The sequence below is a fragment of the Nomia melanderi genome, chromosome 3, assembly GCF_051020985.1.
Source record: "Nomia melanderi isolate GNS246 chromosome 3, iyNomMela1, whole genome shotgun sequence".
Taxonomy (NCBI): Eukaryota; Metazoa; Arthropoda; class Insecta; order Hymenoptera; family Halictidae; genus Nomia; species Nomia melanderi.
The window spans coordinates 24,105,448-24,118,895 of record NC_135001.1 but is presented as its reverse complement, the minus strand read 5'-3'; the positions used below and the strand labels follow the sequence as shown (position 1 = coordinate 24,118,895).

Below are 13,448 nucleotides of genomic sequence, written 5' to 3'. Positions count from 1 at the left end.
GTGCATGATTTTTTAAAAATATCACAAAAATTGTTCTTCGATATTCGTGATTGTAAAATTTATATAAATATCTATATCAGCATAAGTATACCAGCTTTGGCAATAAAATTTTCAAAGTTTCATTTTCATATAAAATTGAAGTTTTATTCACTTTTTCAAGATATTAAGAGAGAATTAGCGAATCCTTTGATTAAAATCTGAATTTCTTTGTGTTTTCCAATTGATTGGTATCGTATGTGACAAAGCTTGTTCATTTTTAATAGGAGACATTCTATAAAGTAAAATATTTAAATAGTTAGTAATTTATTACCCGAATGATGTAATTATTATTGTATTTAAATTAATAATAATGTACTTGTGTCATCCATTTCATCAAATCTTTGTAAGTTTATAAGTTTATATTATATGCATATAAATAGTTAAATTAAAAAATAAAATTGAAATGTTTTAATACCTTGATAATCGTGTTCTTAAATATGATTTTAACTGTAACATGCATTAGTATTTTCCTGTATGAAAATATTTAGTTTTAAGATACAAAATATAATGGATCTCCGAATGAAATTTATTCGGTTAAACGGTTTCACTTTTCATAACTTTTCTTTTATTATATTGTAGTTTCATTATTCGTTACTCATTAGAATGTGTCGAAAATGTTATTATTATACTTGACGATGATACAAATTAATTATGAACTTAATTGCCAAGTCCATAATAAAATTCAGTTAACAAATGGTAGTATTAAAGTGAAAAGAAATAGTATTTGTGATAAAGATAAATAGAATATCCCAATATACAATTAATAGCCTGTATTTATCTTTCTCTTATTTAAAAATAAACAGGATTGATTTTCCATTTCATTGATTCCGAATGTTAATTAAAAAATTATTTTGCAGTAATGAATATTATGGTGGCCTCTGGGCAACATTTAATTTTGATGGTCTACAGAAATGGATAGAAGATTTAAAAATTTCAAAAAATAATACCAAGGATGTAACAGGAATAGATTTAGAACCCGAAGAAAAGTTTTTAAAAGCTAGCGATCAATATTCTACAGTAGAAAATATCGAAGAAACTTGGTATATTTCAAAGTAAGTCTATTTTTAAACATCTTTCATAATTTTGTTTGAATATCGGTTCGAAAATTAAACTATTTTTCTATCTTAGCGAGGCTGATTTGCCTGTGGTTTCTTCAAAAGATACTCAAACTGATAGTACTGGGGAAGGTAGTGGTAGTGGCGATGAGAAGGCAGATGAGGATAAAGTTGATAAAAAGGAAAATGTTAAACATTGGAGTATAGATCGTATAAGAAAAGAATACAGAAAATTCAATATTGACTTGGCTCCAAAGGTACAACAAAAATTAATAAACTACAAATCAAACATAAGAAGTTTACTTGTCTTGTATTACTTGTTATTTTTTAATATAACATATACATTATATACAACATTATATAAACTTTGTTACTGGTTTATTTATTTCTCATTATCGAGCAAGTAAGATAAGTAAGATATATAAATATATATATATATATATATATTTAGCTGTTTCAAAGTATAGAATTTAATTTACGTAAAAATTAATTTAATTAGAAGCCATAGATCGTATATTTGAAATATTATTCCAATCTCACTTATATTTGTACAAGTGGAGTACTTTTTGGGCAATAAACGCTAAATTAGCGTGTATATGTAATAATTGAAATTTTATATGCCTGGAATAGTTGCTGTTCGCGCGAGGTGAACTTGTAGAATTGCTCATCTCCAGTAACATCTCTCGTTATGCGGAATTTCGATCAGTATCTAGAGTGGCAACTTTTATGGATGGAAAACTAACGCAAGTACCTTGCTCGAGAACCGATGTGTTTGCAAATAAAACTGTTAGCCTTGTTGAGAAAAGGATGCTTATGAAATTGCTCACATCGTGCATGGTACAAGGTGCTGATAGTCCCGAATTCGATGGTATTTATGCACACGTAGATTATTAATTTTCTAAAAATTTGATTATATTCGAAAACGGTAAATTCAAGAATAAATATTGCAGTAATATGTTCGTTATTAAACTGAACTGATAGTATTTTTTAAAGCAACGATATAATGTTAATAGGATTCCAGGAGAAGACTTTCCTAGAATATCTACATACAAAGAATTTGACGCCAATCGTGCAACATTACATAGTCCAAGCGATCGCAATGGCAACTGAGAAGACATCTTGTAGAGATGGTGTAAATCGCACAAAACATTTTCTTAACAGTCTTGGACGATACGGTAGTACACCTTTCCTTTGGCCTATGTACGGTAGTGGAGAATTGCCTCAGTGCTTCTGCAGGTGAAATATTTATTATCGTTTTTATTGTAAAACTTTATTCGCCTCGAATGCCCCCCTCCCCGCCCTTACGATACGAAATTACATAGTAATCGTGATACTAACGAGTAAGTTTTAATGGTTGTAGATTGTGTGCAGTATTTGGAGGAGTGTATTGTTTAAAGAGACAACTTGACGGTGTAGTAATAGATAATGAGAAATGTAAAGCTATAATTAGTGGCAAGCAACGACTGACTTTGAAACATTTAGTTGTTGGCCAAGGTCATTTACCACCAGAAATTGTAGCTTTCGAAGGTGAACAACGGATATCACGTGGAGTATTCATTACGGACAGGTAAGAATTTTCGATAAGAATGCATCTGATTGAAACTTTCAGACAATAGAAAGGTGAATTCTCGTGAAATATAATATTGGAATGTTTGTAGGTCAATAATGCAAGGCGAGAAGGAGAATTTGACACTTTTATATTATCCTCCGGAAGAACCGGGTCAAGAACCTGTTACATTAATTGAATTGGGACCATCTACAAATGCTTGTCCTCAAGGACTATGTATGTTTACATTACTATATTATTTAGGAGAGATACGATCGTTTCTGAACTGAAAATCAAAGTATTTATTGGTTTGTATTGTCACAGTTATGGTTCACATGACATGCAAGCGAACAACAAATGCGAAAGAAGACTTGGCCTATGTTGTCAATAAATTTTTAAGAGCTGAAACCTTCGATCCATTAGCCAATCGTTCATCCATTCATAGCCATACACAAACTGTTTCTCCAGACAAAAGACACCTTCAGGTATGTTTTGCTCGTTCGTACGAATTCGATTATATTGAAAACATTGAAATTTATTAAGGTAAAAAATGTATTTTCAGGAAGGTGAACAAGAAAACGACAAGGAAGAATTTGCAGAAAATATAAAACCGCAAGTTTTATGGTCATTGTACTTAAATCTTCCCGCAAGTGATATTAAATTAAACGATTCTGCGCCAAATAACCTTCATCTTTGTTCCGGTCCAGATTTAGATCTTGACTTTGACTTTGCAGTGAATCAGGTTGATTATTTTTTAAATCGTTCTTAAACTGTTCGCAGTTGAGTAGTAGTAAATGTTTTAAATGTTGTGGCAGTTTAGGATTTGAAAGGTCGTATCGAGTAAGAAATTTCTAATAGCGTTGCACGTATGTTAAAGGCAATGAGCATCTTCAAAGCGATGTATCCTGACGAAGACTTCCTACCGCGAGCTCCAGATCCAGAGGAGATCGTGCTCGACGACGAAGAAGAACCAGGCCCGAAATTCGAAGGAGATATAGAGGCTGAAGAGAAACAGGATGTTGAGAAGACTGAGAAAGAGGAATAAATGGTCTTTATTTCGTCTTTTCATCTTGAAAACACGGGCCAGCTCCCTTAGCCGCACACCTCTTTCTATCCAAAGTTATATGCGCCTCCTTACGTTTGAATGTCGAGCAACTTTTATCCGAACAATTGACGAACCAATTTTTACGAAATTAAATTACCAGCCATGTCCGTAAATAGTGCTAGACGCCACGTAAGCTTAATTAAATGATTACATAAGTAAGTATTTAACGATAAACAATTCTATTCACTTTGAAATAAGTGCTTGAAATATTGTTTTGTCTAGCACTCTTTGTAGACGAAACTGTTCGTTCGGAAAGAAATGTTTATTTCACTAAAATATATATATATATATATTTATTTATATATATATTTATCGAAATAAGTCTGTTAAAAATTGTTCGTGAATTTTCGAATAAAATTTCAGTCAGCTGGCGCTCAAGTCTGCGTTACACTTGCTCTTTATCAAATTACAGTCTGGCCGACCGAAAGCATTTATTTTTCTTCTCTTTTCTCCTCTTTTCTCCTCTTTTCTCTGAACGAAACTTCTTTTCAAATGTTCAGTTTCGAGGAAATAAAATGTAGTTTTACGACACATAAGAGAGACGTGGGAGGATTGATAGATCATTACTGAAAATCATCATTCTTCTACCGAGTAACATTCGGCGGTTAATATATACTATCAGTTTCGAATTAGGTATAAAATTAATATGAGATCAATTTTACATAAACGTGTAAAGAATTTGATGATTCATACGTATAATCGGTTTCTAGTTTAATCAAGATAAATAAGGCCTACGTGGCACCGATTATGTCTATGAATGATGAAATTTGAAAAATCATTAAGCAGATTTAATCCTCGTTAATCTCATTGCTTTGATTGCATTGCATTTTTAGCGGAAATGTAAGAAAAACATATGTATATATATATATATATATATATGATATATACATGATATATATATATATATATATATATACACATATATCTCGTTCCACGTTCCTCTGCTATACGAATAATACAAGTAAATATTGTAATGTCTTTTATCCGAACGTTAATACATATTATACATCATTAGTGTATTTATTACGTACTGTATTACATAGCATAGTTTAATCATTATACATTGTTAGTATAGGGACAACCTTAGGCTGCGAAAGATCAATCGTTCCTCGACTATTTATATATTCCTTTAACTTAATATGCTTCATACATTTCATTGATCTTAATAGTATATTTGTCATCATTTAACTTTTGTTGCACTTCATTATAATTTTATCAGAAGAATTCTGATGATATTTATTCTACCAATTTTATTTTATTGTTATTATTTTCATATGCTTCAATTTTATATAGTTGGCTTTTCTCGATAAGTATTGACTATTTATTAAGTTTTACCGTATTTAAATAGTTTTCTCACATTGTTTATGGTATTTCGTTTTCCTTATCTTCTCTTTTCTTCTCTTTTCTTCTCTTTTCTTCTCTTTATAAATAAAATACATTCCTTCATGCAATTGTACGCGTAGCACTCTTCTACGTGTTTCAAACGATTGAAAAGAAAGAAAAAATGCTGTCGGTTGGTTTCGCTCGTATAGTATGAAAATTTTTAGACACATTGACCGTAGAGCGGCTTGAATGTCAGAATCGATAATCTTTTCTTGCCGTTGCTGCTTCGATGTGCGCGCATTTATTTACATTTATCTGATAATACGCCGTACTCAGCATTGAAATACAGTAAACTGATACGAACCGAAAAATAATAATTCATTTCACCAAACGTATCTCCTAGAAAAATTTTATCATTCAAGTTTTGACAGGAGCTTTTCAGTTAAGAAAATCCGATTGCAATTAGTGACTCGTATTTCGAATAACTGCTGTGTAAACGAATTCTTCTTATTTAAATCTTGTACTTTTTATTCGTAAGTATTTGGTAATCATATACTAGAATCGAATATTAGTCACTTATTTCAATCAGATATTTATTTATAATGTTTACATAATTTTCGTTCCTTTTTTCTGTGATGAATTAATAAGCAAAAAGATAACTTATATACACTTGTTTGTTATTGAACATTTTCTCTGTCCCCTATTAACACGCGTATGTTCTTCGTTTATTTTGTTCTTCAACGAAATCCTATATACTTTCCGAGACTTATTTTATACTGGACATTTGTAATTTTTTATCATTTATATAATACAATATTATATTTATATTCTGCTACCGTGTTTATCCTATGTGTACATTGACGTTTTTCAAACAGTTCTTTTTTCATTTCTACAAATTGCATTTTAATAAATAAATATTACGTGTGTTTAGAATTGTTACTGTTTCCATTACATATCTCTGAAAGGTTTATTAAAATTACTAATTAAGAAAACATGACAAAAAGTAAACGTGTTGAATAATATCGGAAAAATATCAATATTATTAATTAACGTTAATAAAACATAACAACTAAAGTCTAAAGTCTAAAGTCTAAAGTCTCGAGTCTAACAAAATCATTTAATTTACGATTCATTTCATACAATAAAATGAAGAATGATTTTTAGAAATTATAAAAATACATGTAAAAGTGATCTGAAACCAGTAAAATTACTTTCAGCTCTGCGTATGCTTGAAAAGCAATTTTAATATATAAGATATATAAGTATAAAAATGTCGAGTCTTAAAACAACAACTTTTCTATATGCATGTAACTGAAACACAAATATTGTTATATAATTAGTTGTTACGTATTACTTTCTATTATTAATAATGTATGCTTTTTGAATATTTCGTGAAATCAATCAAATAAAAGTGTATCGCTTAAAAACAAATAACAGTAAAAATATTAACGAATGGAAATATCACACAATTTCTATTATTTTCTGCTGTCAACTGTGAATACAATGTGGTTAAATTAGTTTCTATTATTATATTAATTTATACTAGTTAAATATTAATTATACGTATAACGAAAATAATAAAACCAGTAAAACATTGTTATATTCTAAAATATAAATATTTATTACCCTATATATGTGCAACTTGTATACATATGCGGGCGGCGGGTACCTGGTTACATAATTATATACAGTTATAAATGCGTATATACAAATTCATCTGATGTGTGAATGTTGCTTGATTAAATGTTAACATGAAATTTGGAACTTCTTGCATTTTCTTATGTTTTTCTATAGTTTTGATCTTTCGTCAAATTTTCTGTATTCTTGTAATTGAATAAAAGAAAAACAAATCATTGGTACTATGGAAAATCTGGAGTTTCGACAATATAAAAACGTTATAGGAGATGACATATCACCTTTAAACATGTATATAAAAAGAAACGTTTTTACATCTTACACAGATAAGAAAAATTATTGTTATTATTTACTTTGTACTTTTAAACAATCGATAATATGCTAACTTTATACAAACAACGTGATTAATTTACACTAATAGAAAAAATCACATTTAAAACACGTATGTCGTACATTCTTTAAATAATATTAATCTCGCGTACAGGTACATTCTTAATGACTCTGTCGTAACCAAGTTTTGATAAATCAATAGTTTTGAATTTACCATCGAGAAGTAATTCTGTTACCGCTCTACCTACAGCCGGTGCTTGTTGAATTCCATGACCACTGAATCCAGTTGCAAATATTAGATTCTCATGATACGGATGTCTTCCAATTATTCCGTTCTGGTCAAGTGTATTATATTCGTAATATCCCGCCCAACAAGACTTCAACTAAGAAAAGAAAGAAAGAGTGTGTCGTTGCTGTTAAAATCAAATTAAAATTATTCACGGTAACAATGCTGAATTACAGGATCTTTTACGGCTAACCGTACCGGGAAACGAACAACTATGTATCAGTTTTTCAATTTTTCTCTTTCCTTTTCTTCCTATTTTCACTAAAGAAACATTTATCATCAGACTTGTTTACCTTTAATTTGTTGCTAGTGATTTTTGACTGGTTACGGTAATTATTTCAAATTCAACGTACTTTTAACCTTTCAAAAGCTGGAACTCTATGTGCAAGTATTGGCCAAACTTTTTCGTCAAAAAAATCGTAATCCACGCTTAAATCCTTAGTTGGTGGCTCATCTGTTTCTTCTGGTGATCTTCCACAAATATAATTTCCCGCTAAACCTTCTCTTCTAAAATAAATGTAAAAATATAATCAATGGGAATATTGCACATCATGTAAGAAATTAATTACATTTAGACATAAATATTTGATTGAAATAATTAATAAATTTCAAATACCGAATTTGATGATATTACCTGAAATATGTTCCCGAATAATCTATTGTTAATGGTGTGTTTAACCCTGGCCCGTCAGGACAATGAAAACAATAAACATATCTTTTTCTATAAAAAAGATTCTTTTCATTAGTACTCACACGTAAATACGTATATTCGCTTAATATAAACATTAAGGAATTTACTATTAAATAATAACCTTGGTTCAACGGGTAAATATACACCTTCTGTGTCAGTACCGCAACCAATTTGTGCCATTTTTGCAATTTCTCCACTTGCAGCTCCAGCAGCCACAATAGCATTTGCAAAAGTTATGGTTCTTGTTTCACCCTCCAGAGTTTTTATCTGTCAAACATTACTAATTATACATATTACCCGTTAAACATTTGTACATTATTCTTATTTAGGAATTAATAATATAATGAACTATAAATGAAAAACAAACGAAATATAAAAGAAAGTTAAAAGAACGAATATCGGATTAAATTAAAACCTTACAATTAATTTATCTAGAAATGTATTATGTGTGACGCCGTCTCCGAATTTTCGCAACTCAAATCCTATAGCCTCTGCGTATGCATATTCTACTCCTAAATATAGAGCCTTCTTTTTAAAAGCGCAAAGGAGACTCCATGGATCGAACCAACCCTCTTTTTGCAATCCTAAACAGCCCAAAGCAACACCATCCGTGTTTAACCATGGAAACATACTTTTTAATCGAGACTCATTCAATATAATATTATTTGCTCCAAGAAAATTTTGTAATTTCGAATTCTGCTGTAATGTTTCAGCTCCTTTTTCTGACGCCAACATCAAATATCCGTAGGGATGAAAATACGGATCAATACGGGGTTCACCCTCGATGCCTAAATAGCTGTTAATGTTACGTAAAAACTCTGCACCAAAAAGAGACATTTCAATGTTCTCTTGCATGGAAAATTGTTGACGCAAACCACCTGCCGAAAGAACCGTTGATGATGTGCTATACTGAAAAAAATTCAAAGTTTCATTTATAAAACAGATGCTGATAAATTTTTGTATTCATTTATAATATTATAACGTTGAACGCGTAAATAAACAATTTTATTTAGCTCGCGTATGGCTAATAAATGTAAAATATACGTGTGAAGGAAAAAACTTACCATTGGATCTTTCTCAACAACTATAATTTTAGCGTCTTTATAACATCGTTTTTTTAACCAATAAGCTATAGAACTGCCTATTACACCTCCACCGATCACAAGAAATTCACAATGCAACGAAGGGGTAGACACCCTGTCTATCCATGGAACAACATCGTCTTTAGGATCCCATGGCAAAAGAGCATTTTTTATTGATTCTAAATTATTTTTAACTTTCTTTAATGGTGTAAGACTAGCATCTTTTTCCTTTCGATTGAAGTATTTACTATTTTTCTGAAAAATAAGCTCAAAATTAACATAATTTTGTCTTATATTATTCTCTAACATATAAACTGTTAAGGAACATTAAGTACCGAATTAACAGAGTAAATGTAATATACACAAATTATTTATAGATGGAAAATAATTGGTATTGAAATAAACTATTACAGTGTTGCAATATTAATAATTATGAATAAGAATGAAATAAAACTGCAACAAATTACATATAATCGAAGACAGTAAACATAGAAATGACTTTAAATGATATTCAAATCATATAGTTTATAGAGTAACCTATAAATTTTTGTTAGTTACCTTATCTGCGAAGGTTCTGTTTTGTAAAAAAATGTATTTCTGGAAAAACTTAATCCGCCTTTCATTTTTTAGTATTGTATACAACATAATAAGTATTGTAATGATTCGACGAATACTTTGCTTAAAATGAAATTATCTAGTACGCACACTATTAGATCACTGAATTACAAGTCTGATTTCATGATAGACTAGATTAAGTTGTTATTAAAGAGATAAGATAAATCAATTTAAAAAATAGTATTTTTATTTTTAAAAACATATCGTCAACCTTGCAATTAAGATATCAGAGATAAAGTCGTCTGATACCAGAAAACACATGTAACGGGTGAGTGCTTGAAACATGTATACTTAGACGCATTGTACAATACGTATTCTACGAAAGATCGATCTTTCATTCGATATTTCTAAATTGTTATTACACGAATAAGTTCTGAAAATAGTAAATAGTTGAGCTTGAAGGAGAAATCAAATATTATTTGTATATTTATTAGATATATAAAATAATAATATTAATAATATAGTTATACATGATTTATTAAACTGATATCTTGTTATTATTTTGCATAATTACTTTACTTGATAAATTTTTATTTTTGCAGAAACTTTACATCTTTGTAGTTATAAGTACCATATATGAACGATTTCAGTGTATGTTACACATTTGAAATGAAATGAAAAGCTAATATTCATTGAATTAATCACCGATAATGTCTTCAGAAATGTATGTATTAACAGACTAACATTACAAAAAAATTATTTGTCCGCAGAAGGAAGTATCATGTAGTTAATGAAAATGATATAAGTGGATATAAATGAGATTAATACTTGATATTTATATTAAAATAAGTATATTTATGTATAACAACAGTTTAAGATATAACGACAACACTTATGTACATAAACTATTTTCATTGATTTATGTTACAAAACAGGAAACACCACACTAATTATAAAAATTGTCTTTATTAGAACACTTTCATTGCTGCAGTTGTTGCCCTTCTTCTTTACCAATATCATTATGATCTTCTCATCTTCTATTAATTTACAATATATCACAATAACTCTTGATTGAGAAGAAACTAATATTTAAAATATTGTCAACCCTTATTAGTTTGCCTATCAATCATATTACACGGTATAAGAACTAACTTTGGAATCATTCCAGGCGGTGCAATAAATTGTTGAGTACTTTGTGGTGTATTACGTCCAGAATATCTGAGTTCTGCTTCTGTTACAATTTTACAGATATTCATTTTGATATCTGCTTGTGCTTTAGGTGGAAGTCGCTTAACAGTTTGTGCCATGCTATCGAAAAATAGTTCTATACTGCTTTTTCCTTCTGGAGCTAAATAAACTTGATCATAATTACTCTGTGTATCCTATAAAAAATGATAGGATATCAGTGAGTTGAAAAACCAATGATATCTATATATCTATCTTATGGTAATGAAAAGAACTCCAGCATTCAACTTACATCTGTTGAAACATTTTTGTTTGGATTGTTCGCGACTGGTGTGGAAACAAAAATTGGCGTATCAACTGCTCTATTCTTGAAAGCTGAAGTTTTTAAGATACTGTAAGTTGTAGGCACTTCTACTGGTTCAACTTTCATTTTTTTTGGCCTTATTTTTCTGTATTTTGATTGAATTTGTTGCGCGTACATGTCAATATCATGTGACATTGTTTCTTCTGTTATCACACTCTTTACTGTACCATCTCCATTATCGGTTAGTTCTATAGATTCACGATCTAAGATCGGATCGGCAGTTGTTTCTTCCAGGACCTCCAAATATTCACTGTAATCTTCATCGTTACGATCTTCCAATTGTTCCAAAAGACCTTCAGAACTGATTCCACCAGCATTAATGTCCTGAATATAGTCTTCCGTTAATTCTATGCTTTGAGGCTGATAATCAGACTCATATCTAATTAAAGAAGTTTAAGAATATACAATGTTAACGTAAAATATATTATTAAATTTACATTAAATTTATTAAAAGTACTTACGGAAATTTTAAGAAACTAAGGTGATCCTCAAAAATCCATTTTTTCCTACGAACTCCCTTCTCTGTTTTATTTTTATACTTAAGTATGCGACAATAGGTGTCCCTTAAATTTTTCCATCTCAGTCTTACCCAGGTGGCTAAGAGTATTAATGTAATTAGATTTCTATATTTCCCTCATTAACAGAGTAACTAAATTTGTAAATAATGTACAACCAGAAAGATGTTATTAATATTAATATTAATATTAATAATCATAATCATAATCATAATCATAATCATAATCATAATCATAAACATAAACATAAACATAAACATAAACATAATCATAAACATAAACATAAACATAAACATAAACATAAACATAAACATAAACATAAACATAAACATAAACATAAATGTAAACAGTATGAAAAAATTAAGGAATAGACTGTTTACTGAATGTATCAATTGAAAAAATACAAAATTAAAATGAAAATGATTTTTCATGGTGGAGGAAGATATTTTATTTAACCAAAAGTTTAATATTTCAGCAAAGATAAATTTGTCATCAATGATTGTTTTTCTATAGTTTTTCTGGTTATAAATGATAAAACTTATTCGATAATTCTTTTGAACGCCACTTTAGGCAAAAGAAAACACGTAAAAAGGAGATTTTGTAATAATAAAGAGTATGGATCTGATGGGCATTTTATTAATTAAACTGACATGATAACGAATGTACAGAGAATTATGTTTAAAAAGACGAAAAAGTAAGCGAGTGCATACGATCAAGACCAAGTTCATCGGAAATCCTCTTCCAAACCTTTTGCCGGAACTCTTGAAGCTTAACCGAAGAACCCTTTACTTCGGCACTATACAAAACTGGATGTTGTTTTATCGCTTCGATAATTTTCAGTGAGATTTTATGCGAATCAGGCGGCATCGTCGGCACCATTTCGTCCGTTGAAAATGATTCGAAGGAAGTAAACAATACAGCCTTTAAAAACTTGCTTCTACACTTTCGATTTCGGATTCAAAGAAATTGTACGATCATTAGGAAGAACTTTAATCTGTCATTTGTTGTGACTCGGAACAAATCTAAAATAATCGTTTATGCTTATCGATCAAATTGAAATTAATAATAGCATTTATTATTACTATTGTCGATGAATTATTCGAGGAAATTGTTTGAAAGTTCATCCGAGGAAAAAGAGAAATTCGAATATTTCTTTTGAAAATATTGTTATATTTCCTTCTAAAGAAATCCAAGTAATTTGTGTTTCTTATTTGAGAATAAAATTGAAGGTTGGATTTCTTCCTCGGTAGAAGAGATTCAAATCCGATTTTGTCGCTTAAAATCAATAACAAGGCTTGAATTCATTGCACCACGTTACTATATGAAAAGTTTCCTTAATTGCGTGAAAAGTTCGCGTCGCGTCCTAAGAATCGGGCGTTAAGTACTCTGAAAATAAGGGGTCTGTTATTGAAACGACAATATCGCCATTCTTTGTCAGAAACTATACTTCCGTCGCGACGCTTAACCGGAAGTTATTTCTGTGAAATTTCTTTCTTTCGAACTACACTTTATGTGTAGCTACTTTTCACTATTTCTATACGGTTTTTCCCCTAATCGTAAGATTATTACTTTAAATCGAATTATTACTTTAAATAGAAGGTTTGATAATATTCGAAATAATATACACTGTTATGTAGATTTTCTTATACGAGAATTTTCTTATATGTGATCAAGCTTATTATATGTTAAAAGATAAATTGTATTTTATATTATATTGAATGACAATATAATGAAAAT

At 29.7% G+C, this 13,448-nt stretch overlaps 3 protein-coding genes across 4 annotated transcripts in view; 1 reads left to right on the top strand and 2 right to left on the bottom strand.

Annotated features, from left to right (window-relative positions):
• Rep (Rab escort protein) overlaps positions 1-5,893 on the top strand; it is a 6,780-nt gene extending 887 nt beyond the window's left edge. The window contains exons 3-11 of the mRNA XM_031982192.2: positions 897-1,091; positions 1,168-1,351; positions 1,725-1,962; positions 2,108-2,330; positions 2,455-2,661; positions 2,753-2,877; positions 2,965-3,125; positions 3,203-3,382; positions 3,518-5,893. Coding sequence (XP_031838052.1) covers positions 897-1,091; positions 1,168-1,351; positions 1,725-1,962; positions 2,108-2,330; positions 2,455-2,661; positions 2,753-2,877; positions 2,965-3,125; positions 3,203-3,382; positions 3,518-3,685 — 1,681 coding nt within the window. The 3' untranslated portion in view covers positions 3,686-5,893. The remainder of the gene's footprint in view (positions 1-896; positions 1,092-1,167; positions 1,352-1,724; positions 1,963-2,107; positions 2,331-2,454; positions 2,662-2,752; positions 2,878-2,964; positions 3,126-3,202; positions 3,383-3,517) is intronic.
• LOC116429344 (FAD-dependent oxidoreductase domain-containing protein 1) lies at positions 4,198-10,015 on the bottom strand. Of its 2 annotated transcripts, none has more exons than XM_031982199.2 (7): positions 9,651-10,014; positions 9,075-9,347; positions 8,431-8,919; positions 8,132-8,277; positions 7,954-8,040; positions 7,673-7,826; positions 4,198-7,416 (listed from the first exon to the last, which is right to left on the bottom strand). In XM_031982199.2, exons 1-7 carry the CDS (start codon positions 9,735-9,737, stop codon positions 7,162-7,164), a joined length of 1,491 nt encoding a protein of 496 aa, XP_031838059.1. In that variant the 5' UTR covers positions 9,738-10,014; the 3' UTR covers positions 4,198-7,161. The 2 variants fall into 2 exon arrangements, 1 of the variants encoding a protein (XP_031838059.1); XR_012998138.1 differs by having other exon boundaries at positions 7,270-7,416; positions 7,613-7,826; positions 9,651-10,015.
• Positions 10,016-10,503: 488 nt separating this feature from the next.
• Positions 10,504-13,173, bottom strand: LOC116429349 (uncharacterized). Its single transcript, XM_031982217.2, has 4 exons — positions 12,422-13,173; positions 11,658-11,793; positions 11,125-11,575; positions 10,504-11,029 (listed from the first exon to the last, which is right to left on the bottom strand). Exons 1-4 carry the CDS (start codon positions 12,588-12,590, stop codon positions 10,748-10,750), a joined length of 1,038 nt encoding a protein of 345 aa, XP_031838077.1. The 5' UTR covers positions 12,591-13,173; the 3' UTR covers positions 10,504-10,747.
• Between the last annotated feature and the right edge of the window lie 275 nt (positions 13,174-13,448).

Bases quoted from the DNA above. Each gene is read 5' to 3' on its own strand.
- LOC116429344 (XM_031982199.2), bottom strand. From the start codon at position 9,737: ATGTTGTATACAATACTAAAAAATGAAAGGCGGATTAAGTTTTTCCAG. The intron at 8,920-9,074 runs GTAAGTTTTTTC...AATTTTTTTCAG, and splicing joins TTGTTGAGAAAGATCCAATG to TATAGCACATCATCAACGGT. The intron at 7,417-7,672 runs GTACGTTGAATT...TTCTTTTCTTAG, and splicing joins CAGCTTTTGAAAGGTTAAAA to TTGAAGTCTTGTTGGGCGGG.
- LOC116429349 (XM_031982217.2), bottom strand. From the start codon at position 12,590: ATGGTGCCGACGATGCCGCCTGATTCGCATAAAATCTCACTGAAAATT. The intron at 11,576-11,657 runs GTAAGTACTTTT...TTCTTTAATTAG, and splicing joins CTTAGTTTCTTAAAATTTCC to ATATGAGTCTGATTATCAGC. The intron at 11,030-11,124 runs GTAAGTTGAATG...CATTTTTTATAG, and splicing joins ACAAAAATGTTTCAACAGAT to GATACACAGAGTAATTATGA.